Source organism: Peromyscus californicus, unplaced genomic scaffold (assembly GCF_007827085.1).
Source record: "Peromyscus californicus insignis strain IS unplaced genomic scaffold, ASM782708v3 Scaffold_6__1_contigs__length_162567912, whole genome shotgun sequence".
NCBI lineage: Eukaryota > Metazoa > Chordata > Mammalia > Rodentia > Cricetidae > Peromyscus > Peromyscus californicus.
In genome coordinates, this window is record NW_026294584.1 from 127046616 (window position 1) to 127060337 (window position 13722).

Sequence of the window (13722 nt, forward strand, 5' to 3'; positions counted from 1 at the left end):
GCTGTCATCTGGGGTGGGGGGGCTGGGGGGAACACTGGCCTTTCAAATCTACAAGGCCAATTAAATGTCCTTAAATCTTTGTGATGACTATGAGACAGCTTGAGGTTGTCAGACAAATTTCCCAGATGAGAAACCTAGGACACAGCCATGGTAGTTTGATAAGGAGCAGTAGGCTAATTCGAACCCAGTCTTGTCAACATAACAGTGCTGTGTGAGCAGTCCTGAGAGGATCCCCTAGAAAGGAGAATATATTTGAGTGCTAATGTCTGGAGTGAGCCACAGTACCTGACATCCCTCAGAGCCAAGCCTGCTGGAGAATGAGACCCTTTTTTCTGTGAGCTGGAAACACCAGGGTAGGACACCCTACCCCAGCCCAAGTCTCTCCTCATGGGTCTCAGGAGCATATTGGGGCTCTGACCAGAGAGCTGTGAACTCTAGCAATTTGCTGTACCCCACCAGTCTGCTCAAAGCTCCTCACCCACTTTCTAAGCTCCCACCCCCCACATCTCCCTCCTGGATAGAGTGTATGGATGCCGGTGCTATGTGGGCCACAGCCTGCATGCTCTGACTGCTGACAGTTCCACAGGCGGCTTTGCTGCATTTGGAAAGCTTGGTGGATGTTCCCTCGGAAATTGAATATACAGGGTTCCCAGGCATGGTCACTGTGCCCAGGCATTTCCGCCTTTCCACCACCCCACACTTGAAACCCAAGAAAGGGAACAGAATGCCAGAAGAGAGCGTGAAATGTACTCTCCACTCTGTTGCTGATCATTCTTACCACATGCCCCCACCACTCCCATCACCTTGCCCCTTCCTTAGGTCAAGTGATCATCCCTGAAAGGCAAGCAACAGAGAGTCAGTGAAGAGGAGCAGGCTCCCCACAGTCCTGAGAATGGATTCCTAAGATCCCAAGATACCCAGTGGGATGCCAGAAGTAGGCCAGTTCTTTTTCCCCCACCTTCCCACAAAAATGCAAAGGGAGGCACAGAAGGCCTTGGACCCCACCCTCCTCCATAGGACGGCCTCTCAGATGGAAACTTACAGCAGCTGGCTGCTCAGGCCGAGGCCCATCCCAGAAGGGACATATTTGTGGGCAAGGGACTTCCAAGTTTTTGTCGGAGCAGATGTTTGGCTTGTGGGCTGTGCAGCCTGGCTGCCTTTCCTGCCAGTCCTACTTGGGGACTTGAAGCCACCTCAGCCCCTCTGTGGGCCATTTCTTTCTGAGCTGGAGTAAAGGTGTGGAGACCAGTGTGGGACCAGGGACTTCCATAGGGGGGAACTTGGGAGCAGCCCTCTAAGTCACCATGGTACCAGGCTCCTCAGCCTCTGCCTTCTTCCTTCTCAGTGGGGATATTTTAATGATATTCAAAAAGATCATTTTTCCAAAGAAAAAAATCCCTTTATTCCACTTTTTATACTATAAATACTTTCCCATGTGGCCATGTGACTTTTACAGTCATTTTTTCTTCCTTCTTTTGAGTGGGCTACATACTATTCCATTGACTGAAACAGCCATTGGCAAGCTCTTTTCAATAAAGGACAGAGGGTGAGTATATCAAAGTTGGCAGGCCTACAGTCCCTGTCACCTCTACTCAGCTCGGGCCCTGGAGCATACTATTATAGGCTCTATCTAAACAAGTGACTGGCTATGAGCCAATAAAACTTTACAAAAAACAGGTGGTGGTCTGGAGTTAATCCATGGAGAAATGTAGTTTGCTGACCCCTGAGCAAGAAAAGCCATCTTCAGCTTTTTCCTAATGATTTGGGTTTTGTTTCTTTTTTCTTCTCTTGCTTTTTGCTTTTATACGTTAATCAATGATGTTGATTGTGATGGTGTTGGCGACGATGGTGGAGATGGTCATAGTAACGGTGATGATGATGGTGTAGATAATAACAATGGTGATTATCATAGTAATGGTGATGATAATGGCGCCAGTGATGATGATAGGGATGGCGGGGATGGTCCTAGTGACGATGATATTGATCCTGGTGTCAGTGATGGTCCTAGTGGTGATGGTGAAATGGTGATGATGATGCTGGTGATGATTAACAGCTGACAATGTTGTACCACCCTTTACCTAAGTTATGTCAGGTACCACGCCAGGAAATTTCCATGTCATTTTATCTAATCCTAAAAATTACCCTATAAATCATATTGTGTGTGTACATGTATTTTTTTCCAATTTTAGAAACATTTTATTTTTAGACTTTTATGCTCACCTACACATATATATGTGCAACATGTGTGTGTCTAGTGCCTGTCAAAGCCAGAAGAAGACCTCAGTTCGCTTGTAACTAGAGTTGCATATGGTTGCGAGCCACCATGCGGGTGCTGGGAACTAAACTCTACAAAAGCAGCCAGTGCTTTTAACTGCTGGTCCGTCTCTCCAGCCTCTTTCTTTCTCTGCATCTTCATAGACTGCATAGCACATCCAATGTTGCAGGTACCCCCTGTGCCCAGATCTAGACATTGTGCCCTGCGACAGAGAATACGCTGAAAACTTTACCCTGCTCAGCTGTGAAGCAGACAACTTACCTTCTGTACCAAGCTGGTCCTTGAGCTCACTGTGAGAATAAATGCAGGCTACTGTTTTCTCTCATGAGAGTAGCTTATGTGCTTCATGCCCATCTCAGGCCTGAACAAGCAAGGAGGATCCAATTAAAAGTACCTGATATTTGGCTTCCCTGGGCAAAGGCCTCATAGTTGTAACCTGCTCCAAGAAAACATCCTTGGTCAAAAGGCTGTTAGTGAAGGATGAGAGGCGGATTTGTAGTTGGTATATAAATAGCAATAGTGGCCACCATGGGTAACGGGTTTCCTGTAAGCCAGGGACCACCATTACTGAGGCTTGAACAAGCCCCGGTTTCTCCTGTGCTTCCCTAGGGGTGAAGCCGTTATACTGACCACATTCCAGGCCTGGGACCCTAACCACTGTGCAGCCAGTGTGCTCCTTCTACGCCCTCTAGGGCCCCAGGAAGACTGGTGTGTATGTAAACAGAACTCAAGACAGTTAAGCCTGCAGAAATGATGCCAGGCCAGAAAATGGGGGTTGGCGGGGGGACCTTCTGCGGGCCACAAGGCTGAGGACTAAGCACCATAAGAGGACATGGGAGATGCTGTTTATAAATAAGTTGTTGAGTGTTTGCATGGGAGCGAAGCCAGTGCCTGAGTTCAAGTCCTTGTGTTAATATTTACTGGAGTGCAGTGGTGAGATTTTCACGAGGCACTCTGGATTTAGACTGGGTAGGCCTTTGGATAAGAGCCTTCCAGGAGAAAAACAGAGTGATTGGGATGTGCTTCTGGCAAGCCCAAGGCAGGGATTACTGTAACTACAGAGGTCTTTCTGGGCCCATGGGTCTCTCTGAACCTTGGTCCTTAGATAGAGTTCTATAGCTGCATGGCCCTTGGCCACTGTCCTGAAGCTGCTACAGCCTGAAATACTCTGTGTACATGTATGCTACAACACATGACTCCATGTATCCCTGTTCAGTGTGGTTCTTTCACTATGCTGTGGAGCCAAGTGGTTTATGTCAATGAGGTCCCTTTTGTTCTCAGATCAGCCATTTGAGCGGAGCTCCATAGAGACATCGTGTCTCTATCCACTCAGCTTTGCTTGGGCAGGGGTCTGCATTCACATTTGGGCCAGACTGGGGAAATTACACAGCCGCGTTGGTCAGGCAGGGTCTCCTGGGGACTCTTCCTCTACTTCTCCATGTGATGATCACCTCAGTATGGAAGATTCTGGATGCTGTAACTTCCTTCTTCTCAGGGGTCCTCAGGGGTGTGTCTTTAGAAACGGAGTCCAAGAAAAGCTGCATACATGATCCCTAACTTAACTAACTCTGCTTAAGGTTATACAAATGTAGACTGTTGTAAAATCGGGATAGGAATTTGGGAGACACTGAGTCTTGAAATTTGGTGTTTTCCTGGATTAGCCATGGGTACTGTTCTCCCTCATGGCACTGGGCAGTGGAGTAGGGTACAGCTGCTGGTCAGCCACTCTGTTGTAAAAGTCAACACCAAGACTCGACTGAACTGTGTTGCTAAGTCAGGGGGCTGACAGTTCACAGTGCTGGGTGCATAGCAACTTAGAGTTTCCACTTCTGATGACCCAACCCTGTCATAAGCAGAGGACCACCTTCCTGCTTTGTGTCATATGGTGGCACTCTGCACATTCTGTTGAACTAAACTGGGACATGATTCCTCGGGGAAAGGGAATTCAATGCCATGCTCATTGGAAGAGTATCCAAGACGCTGCCGATTAGATCTGAACACATCCCAAAGCAGGGAACCCACAGCCCCACAGAGGCTCAGCTACCTCAGCCTTGTTGGGTCACCCTTGTCTTTCTCAAGTCAGATGTTTAAACACTGTCTAGATCCAAGCACAAAATATTCAAAATTGCTCATTTTGACTCTTTTTTCTGTTCATTTACTTGTTCTGTTGCCCTGGTTGGTCTCTAGCTGGTTGTGGAGATCTCCCTGCCTCAGTTTCCTGGGTGCTGGGATTATAAACATGAACCACTATTTTTGACTATTTGACTAAGTTCCTTGTCCTACGTATGTGAGTGAGTCATAGAAAGTTGTGGGCATGGACAAAAGCCTCCTACCAGTTCTACCTCTGAAAAGTTCTGTCCCACCTCCCCTGTCCCAGGGGAAAGTGCTGTGCAGACAAGGTTCTCTGGCAGCTATTGGGAACACTCATAAGCAAGCTGAGTTTGGGCACTTGGGAACAGGAGCAAAATACAGCTGACGTGCTCAAGACAAATGACTTCCTAAAAGCCTTTTACCCTAGTCCCAAGGAAGTTCTGCCTGCCTGCACCACCTCCTTTACCAAAAAGTCCAAGCGTGGCCACACGGCTTCCTTGGAAAGTATTAAAATATAAACTCTCTAGGAATTCAAATTAGCCTGTAGCCCCCAAGCCACAGGGCGGACTTCACACAACACTCACTCAGGTTTTAGCACTCCATGGTGGTTTCTCAAAGTGCAGCCCCCAGCAGTATGCATATCTCCTTGGACCTTGCAAATTCCTGGCCTGTTGAATCAAATGCTCAAGGGAAAGGGAGTAAAGGAGTGTGTTGCTGCAAGCCCTCCAGGGGACCCGAGACAGGATAATTCTGAGAACTAGGGTCTCCAAGGAGGCAGGGTTAGAGAAAAGAGCAGCGGCCACAGGCTCGGGGCTCAGAGTCCCTGGGCATGGGGCTCTGACACAAGCCAGTCAGACTGTGGGAGTCAACTGATGTTCTGACCCAGCTCAGCTGGAGAGAAGGGGCACAGGAAATGCAAAGTGTGGGAGGAGCACCCAGGGAGAGTCCACATGGTATAGCATCATGGAAATGAAGAGCCAGCTCCAACCTTGATCTCAGCACGGCATGGTCAACGTACAGGGATAATTTAACCCCTCTGAGCCTCAGCTTTCTATCCTATGAGAGAAGAGGTATGGATAACAAATGAACCCTTCAAATTCCCCAGTAAATCCACTGAACTCTTACAGTAACCCCCAAAATGCTGCTACTGCTAACAGTGTCCCTGTTTGACAGATGACAAAATTGGGACAGAAAGAGGTCAGCTTGCCTGAGGTCACACAGCAATCATGCAGGCAGCCTGACTCCAGAGCTTGACTCCCTGCCACTCTGTACAGTTAAGAAGCTGGGAGCTTCACCAAGGGTGGTGGTCGGTCGGGGAGGCCAGGATCACAGCACCCAAGTAGGTGTAGGGTCTGATCATTCATTGCCAACCTGTTCCTGGTGGCTGAGAGCCCATGAGGCTGACAGGCCCAGGGTCCTCAGAGTCCTCAGCCTTTGAGATGACCAGGAAGACAGAAGAAGTAGGGGGAGAAGGGAGAAAAGGAGGAGGTCACCCAAAGGAAGAAAGAGAAAGCAGACATGTTGAAGGGACTGGTTACACTACATGTTTTTACAAACTGACAATGATATTGTTTGCTACAAAGAGCTGGTGAAGGGGAGTAACTGTCACCCAAAGAGTCATGGGGAAAAGCATATTCCTAAGGCAGGGACCTGACAGAGCACTGTTAAAAGGTGGGTAGGCTGACACCCAGTTCTGGGAAACTGATTGTTTTCTTCCTCCTCACTGCCCTGGTTATTACCCTACAGTTCAGACCACACCTCTGCACTCCTGGCCTCAAGAACCTGCAGCGGTCCCTGTTGCCTCCCAAATAAAGTCTCCATCCACCATGTGACTTCAGAGTCACCCTTGAGCACCCACTCAAACTGCCTTTCTTAAAAGCTCATATCGGCCGGGCGGGGTGGCGGCGCAGGCCTTTAATCCCAGCACTCGGGAGGCAGAGCCAGGCGGATCTCTGTGAGTTCGAGGCCAGCCTGGGCTACCAAGTGAGTTCCAGGAAAGGCACAAAGCTACACAGGGAAACCCTGTCTCGAAAAACCAAAAAAAAAAAAAAAAAAAGCTTATATCGCCCACTCCCTGCCACACGTCGCCGAGGTGCCGGCCAGCATCCCCAGGCCATTTCTTTTCCCCTGTCCTCTCCTTCCATGTTCAACAACATCTGGGGTTCTGGGGTGTGGTTAGCCAACAGTAAGTCCCTTCAGTCCCTTATGTGTGGGAGGAAAGGACTGGAAATTCCATTCTACAAAACTTAGAAACCAGACAGAAGACGTACTGTATGCTCCAGCCGCCCTGTCCTCGTGCCTTACAATGCCCATGTGGGCACGGCAGGCAGTGTGCAGGAATAGACCTGACTCTCATTTATGCTTTTGACGCTCTGATGAGTCCCAGGCTGGTGGTACTCACTCATGGGAAGAGGTACAGCGTTTTCAGTTAACTGAGGGACTCCCCCTTTTCGTTCAAAGGGGAGAGGTGAATCTGGAAAACTAGAACGTTCTAAAGTCCATTATCAGGCAGTGAACATCCAGTTCAGATCCATCCAGATAAAAATGCCTTCCATGCCTAGACATTAACTCAGTACCTACTGTGCTCCAGGAAGCTAGGTTACATGGAGTAGAGACTCACTTAGTTTCCTTATCCTAATCGTCATCATTTTACTTACTTACTCTTCAGTGTGCAAGAGTATATTAAGTAGATCACTAAAAGAGGCAAGATAGATGCCGGGTGGTGGTGGCATATGCCTTTAATCCCAGCACTCTGTGAGGATTAAAAGGATCTCTGTGAGTTCGAGGTCAGCCTGGTCTCCAAAGCGAGTTCCAGGAAAGGCGCAAAGCTACACAGAGAAACTCTGTCTCAAAAAACCAAGAAAAGAAAAAAAAAAAGGTAAGATAGGTATAGTGTTTACATTATGCAGCTTTCTGTTACTGTAGCAAATACTTGGGAGAATCAATAAGGGAAGAAGATTCATTGAGATCACAATTGCCAGGGTTTCTTCCTATGGTAAGTTGCCCTTGTCACCTTGGGCATATGATAAGGTGGTGAAACCATGGCCAGTGTGTAGTGGAACAAAACTGCTCACCACATGGTATCCAGAAAGCAAAGAGATAAAGAGATGAGCATCCCACCATCCCCTTCAAGGCCACATCCCTGTGACCTCTTATCAGGCTCCACCTCCCATCAATAATGCCGAGAGGCTGAGAACCAAGCTATTAACATAGGGCCTGTAGGGAATATTCTGATTCCAAATTACAGTAGACTTTTAATTTTTGTTTTTTAAATTTATGTATATGCATGTGTGCATAAGCCTGCAGAGGCCAGAAGAGGACACCAGGTCTCCTGGAGCTGGAGTTACTGGCAGTTGTGAACCAACTGACCCGGATGCTGGGAATCACATGTGGGTCCTCTGAAAGAGCAGTAAGCATTCTTACTTCAGTCCCTATAATAGACTTTTAACATATACCTCCCCATCCAAACATGGCAAAATGTAAATATTTGGAATTGGGCCTGACAGGACTTAGTAAATTAAAATTAGCATCCAAAGAAAAGACCAAAGACAGCAAATACTGCAGGGTCAGACAGTAAACATTTCCGGTATCCTGAGCCAACAGCCAAAATGGATGGCACCCTGTGAGCGTTTTACATAACGAGAGAGAAAACAAATTTCTGTGGCATTTTTATTCATGCAATTGAAAATGTAGCCCTTAAACACAGTTCTTTTTAAAAAATCTAGGTTTGACAATAAGGAAAATCGAGTTATTTTTGAGGATAAAGTATTTGTTATATCGGAGCAGCCTCAGGCAGTCGTTTGCTGACACCAGTGTAAAAGCCACAGCACGTGGTCTAGAGACCTGGGCTTTGGAGGTAGCTTGGGCTTTTGCCTTCTGAAAACTGTGTATCGCTGAGCAAGTCACCGAGTCTCTTGGAGGCATAGGTGTCTCTAGAAGGGAAAACAACAGTTTTCCTCACACAGAAACGACTGCCAGGTGTGTGTGAGGCTATTCATAATGGGCACAACATCCAAGCACACTGCAGGGTACAGATTTGCCCTAAGGACATGAGAGGCATCATCATCCTGGGGCTTTGAGGAGCAGAAGAGGCTTTCAAATGGCTCAAGAGAGTTTATGTTGTAAGACTGTCAAATTCCCATTCCTGAGAGGATGAAAAAGACAAGTTTATAAATGTGAAAGGAAGAGAGGGAGGTATGGGAGGATGGATGGATGGATGGATGGATGGATGGGTGGGTGGATAGATGGATAGGTATGTAAGAAGAATGCTGTCCAACACTTATAAATCCAGGAGATATGTCAATCAATGATTCTCAAAGTACCTTTAGGGGAACCTGTGAGGTCAAGGGTTTGTATGATTCGACATAGTGCATGTAGTTACTTGAACCATGAGAAAGTGGAGAGCTCTTTACACGAGGAATATGAAGTAAGTTTCTTGCAAAGAGGACAATATGGAAAGAAGAGGAAATCTTCTCTGTGGAGAAACTTGACTACCAAATCTCAGCCATGGGGTCATGGTCAACATCCTTGTTCAACCACGATCAACACTCCTCCTTAGGAGTCGAAGTGACAGCACATGCCCCTGGTAGCAGGTGAAGAGAGCAGGGTTGGCCTCTGGGGCCCTCACTTCTGTGTCACCCCATGAGAGTGACATCAGGCAGATTCCAACTGGCATACATTTTACCAAATATCTGACCATGACTCCCCCAAACTGTCAAGGTCCCACAAACAGAGACATGTTAAGAAACTGTCACCCCTTCCCCCAAAGGAGAGCCCACAAAGCAGAAGACTAAGTGTGGGGTCCTGGGTGTGTACCAGAATAGAGGAAGGAGGTCACATGAAATCTCAAGGTACCTGAATGAAGTCCCTCAATTGTGTGTTACTACTAGCTCGCTGACAAAGGTGCCTGGCTAATACAAGCCAGTTAAGAACAGAGAAAACAGAATGTGGTGTGTGAGAATTCTCTGCTTTTTTTTTTCTTCTGTAAATCTCAAACTATTCAAGAATTAAAAGGTGATCAGAAGGCAATGCAGGGCAAAAAATCTCTTTAAAGTTGAGTAAAAAGAAGGGTTCCTGTGACCTCATATTATATGTGGTGACATTTTTTGTTGATATTTTTTGAGGGGGACACACATGTGCCACAGCACACATGTAGAGGTCAGAGGACAATTTGCTAGAGTCAATTCTTTCCTTCCACTGTGTGGGTCACAGGGGTCAAACTCAGGTCATCAGCTTGGCAGCAAGCACCTTACTCCCTGAGCCAGCTCAGGCCCGTGACTAACTTCTGAGAAATGGCCACTTGTTGAATTTTGATGTAGAGTCAAAGACGCATATCCTGTTTTCTTGGACGGCTATTTGAATACTCCTCCCTTCCTAGTCCAACTTATCAAAGTGAGGCCAGAGTTCCTCTACAGATTTCAACCAAAATGGCACAAGGCAAAATACAGACATATGAGTAGTTAAGAGAATCCAGCCGTCTTAAGTGAGTTTTTAAAAAGATATTTAATTGCTCTTCTCACTAAGGATTTTGTTTGTTTGTCTTAGAAAATACAGTTGTTTTCAGGCATTAAACACATGTGCTAACACGCCATATAAGCTTATTCCTATCATTGTAAGGAAGTAATTCAAATGTTCTCAGTTTTAATTTCTCTTAAGATGATTATCAATCACTGTTTCCCCCATCAACAAAAACTTTGTGGAAATCTTCATAACTACGAGGACACAAAGAGTGGTGAGGTTAATCAACTTGAGAATCACAACGATCGATAAGTCACTTTATTTAGTCCTCAAAGATTGACAATGCATTTATCCCACTTTGCAAGTGGCAAAACCAAGGAACAGAGAAGTCTTTTAACTTGTTCAAAGTCACACAGGAAGTAGAAAGTGTGGAACTGGGATTCAAACCTACAATACATACCCCTCTTTCCCATATCCTTTCCAGGTCTGTGAGCTCTGCAAGGGAGCTGCCCCCGCTGACAGCCCTGTGGTCTATGCTGATAGGGCTGGCTACAGCAAGCAGTGGCACCCCACATGCTTTGTGTGTATCAAGTGCTCAGAGCCACTGGTGGACCTCATCTACTTCTGGAAGGATGGTGCCCCCTGGTGTGGCCGCCACTACTGTGAGAGTTTGCGACCCCGATGCTCAGGCTGTGACGAGGTGAGAGTCAGTAGGCTGATGGGAGCAAGTGGGCATGGCCATGTTATATAGTGCAACCCCAATACCAATTAGGTATGGCTTTGCTGATGGTGCATTCTTCATTTGAGAAAATTGGGTACCCCAGCCTCTCTTTTCTCATCTACAAAATGAATCTGAGCTAAGAATGGTGACACATGCTTACAATCCCAGAACTTTGGAGGTTGGATGTAGGAGGACCACCCTGATAGCTCACCTAGTAAAAATGCTTGCCCTGCAAATATGAAGAGTTGAGTTTGAATCCTTAGACAACAGCATTTTTTAAAAAGCCAAGTTACATGTAAGTGGAGGAACAGAGAGGTGGTATAATTTGCCAAGTCACAAGGCTGGCAAATGTCTAAATGACAACTCATGCTCATGTCCTATTGTGCTCCAAAGTCAGAAGGCCTGTTAAACCAGGTTTCCATTCTGCCTTTTCTCAGCTCCTGGAGTCATTCTAGGGTGTCACTTTATTCTGGGTCCAAGAGCCCACTCCATGGTTTTTTGTTCTTAGCAAATGCCCAGTCTCTGCTTCTCTGTTGTTAATTGTCGGCCAGGGTCACTCAAGTTATGTAATCCAAACTCAGAAAATAACTGGTCTCTGAACTCACCCAAAAAGTTTCACAAACATAAATAAAAACCTGCCTGTAGCCGAGTATTTTCTTTCTCATGCCTGAAAAGCTGAGACACAGCCATGACCCTCAGATTATGTCAGATTGCTTTGTGGAGGCATTTAAAGGTCACAACACAAATGAGATGGGATAAGCTACTATCCCATAATTTATCCTGTACACACTGCCTCTACTGATGGGCAGAACCTCAGTCATGCCTTCCTCTGTCTCTCTTCCCAGATCATCTTCTCAGAAGACTACCAGCGTGTGGAAGACCTGGCTTGGCACCGGAAGCACTTCATCTGTGAGGGCTGTGAGCAGCTGCTGAGCGGCCGTGCGTACATCGTCACCAAGGGTCAGCTCCTGTGCCCCACTTGTAGCAAGTCCAAACGTTCCTGAAGGGCTGCCCACCCACAGCCAGGGTCTATTGGATCCCACCACGAGACTGAAGGCATCCTCTGGGGCAGATGCAACAGCCAGCAAACAGTGCATAGTCTAGGTTGAGTGGTGGCAGATCCTTGAGGGTCAGTAGTTTTAACAGCAGAGGTTTTCTAACAAGTCTCAGAATGAATTTATTGTTTCCCAACTGCAACCAACTAAAGACACACTGGTATCCTGCAAGGGAGCCCTGGGAGAAATTTCCCAGAATACATTTCTGAGGGATCCAACCAAGTAGCTGTAGGCTGTGCTTCTTTCCCTTGGACATGGGATCCCTCCGGGGGCAGGATGGAATCTCAACTCTCATTTGTTTGCCTCTTTTTCAAGTGGAATCTGAATCTTCAATAAACAATATTGTTGGCATGATAAACATATCAATAAAAGGTTTATGAATTTCTCACTCATACACCTTTGTCTAATTATTTACACCATGATGCTGATTCTGTAAGAGGTGGTTATGCCCAAGACCCTGAACTGGTACTACCAGGAGATGCTAATAAGTTACTTCTATAGACATGCTTATCAGACCCGATTCCTCTCCTCCATTGCTTTCCCCACGCTCCCAGATACCTGATAGCAACACTTACCCATATTTCATGGTACCCTAAAAGTACAAATGTTACTAGAATTAAGGACTGAGGCCTGTGCCTTTGGCAGCCCTCACCAGCCAGGTTCAATCATTCGTCCTCAATAAGCCAATTAAAAGAACCAAATTAATAGTGAAAAACATAAAAAGGAAATTTGTTTAACTTGGCCACACATGGAAAAGGGACAAAGAGATCTGGCAACCCCGCCCCCATACACACAAACAAAAATCCATGTTTGGGGTACTTACAAGAAGAGACTTGGGCTTAAATAGGATGCAAGAGGTGTGCGTGACTAAGCAGCCCATCCATTGTTGCATCTTCAATGACTCTGCCATAGGTCAAGCCAGCTTGTCTGAACTATACAAAACCTTTCCAGGTGACAGAATCCCTCCCTGGCTGGCATCAGGCTTCATTCAGCCTTTTCCTTCTCCCAGGATAAGATTCCTGGGAGGAAATTCCAATCCCCTGGGGTGCCTTGCTTAATAGTCTGATATACAGAGAGTGAGAGAGAGAGACAAGAATTGCTTGTAGAACATTCTCATTCCTTTCAGGCATGCAAGTTACTGGAGCTGATGATGTTCTTTGGCGCTAAGGGCCCAACTCAGCTGTCCTTAGCATCTAGGCAGGTCAGAGTGAGCCTGCCTGGGAGCAAGACCTGGCAGAGTGCTGGGAGCTGCCCAAGGTACCTAGGCTCACCCAGTGGATGGGATGCGGTGCCCAATCAACATAAACCTTTAAAACAATGGCATTTTTATGAGAAATCTCTCAATTGTCACATGTTGCCAACTGAACATTTGGTGAGCCAAATACAGAGTGGAGGGGGGGGGGACATGATTTTATCTCCCTTTTATGGTCTGAGTATTTTCAGTCCTCAAATTTATTTCCTTCCCACAATTTCTAAGCACCACTTCTTTCTCTACCAGATAGACAAGGATGAAAAAGACACTGGTCCCAGGAGCGCATGTTGCAGTCATCAGTGTTCTTCTTAAAATTTCCCATCTGTTGCCCTGACTCTCTTACCTGCCGCAGCTCCATTTACGGGCTTTGCAAGCCTGAGGAAACACTGAGATTTCTCCTCCAGTGGCGGGTATCAGCCTCTGGCGCGTCTCTCCCACCCGCCTCGGTTTGACCATTGTTGGGCTGTCTCAAAGACAAGTTCTAAGCCCCTCTTTGCCCTCAATCAATTCCCACAGCTCCTCAGTGCCTGTCAACTTAGGAACCAGACTTCAACTCTAGCATTTGAAACCTTCCAAAGCATGGTCCATCTGTCTCCAACCTCAGAACTCAGTACTTCCCTCTTTCTCTTACATAGGTACAAACTCCACCCACTACCCCATGCTTCTGCTTCTTCTTGGTTACCTGAAGGCTATTATCAATTAAAAGTTCACATGCCCTACAAGATGCTCCTGGGGCATTATCCGTTACTCAGGTACTTCCCTGAAGTACCAGTAGAATAGTCACATATCCATCTACCAATCTACCCATCCATCTGCCTAGCCAGCCAGCCATCTACTCAGCCAGCCAGCCATCTAGCCAACCAGTCAGCCA

The 13722-nt window shown here is 46.7% G+C and overlaps 1 protein-coding gene across 1 annotated transcript in view; it reads left to right on the top strand.

Annotated features, from left to right (window-relative positions):
* Lmcd1 (LIM and cysteine rich domains 1) overlaps nt 1–11991 on the top strand; it is a 64175-nt gene extending 52184 nt beyond the window's left edge. The window contains exons 5-6 of the mRNA XM_052721250.1: nt 10308–10523; nt 11390–11991. Of these exons, the coding sequence (XP_052577210.1) occupies nt 10308–10523; nt 11390–11548 (375 nt within the window). The 3' untranslated portion in view covers nt 11549–11991. The remainder of the gene's footprint in view (nt 1–10307; nt 10524–11389) is intronic.
* Nucleotides 11992–13722: the final 1731 nt, after the last annotated feature.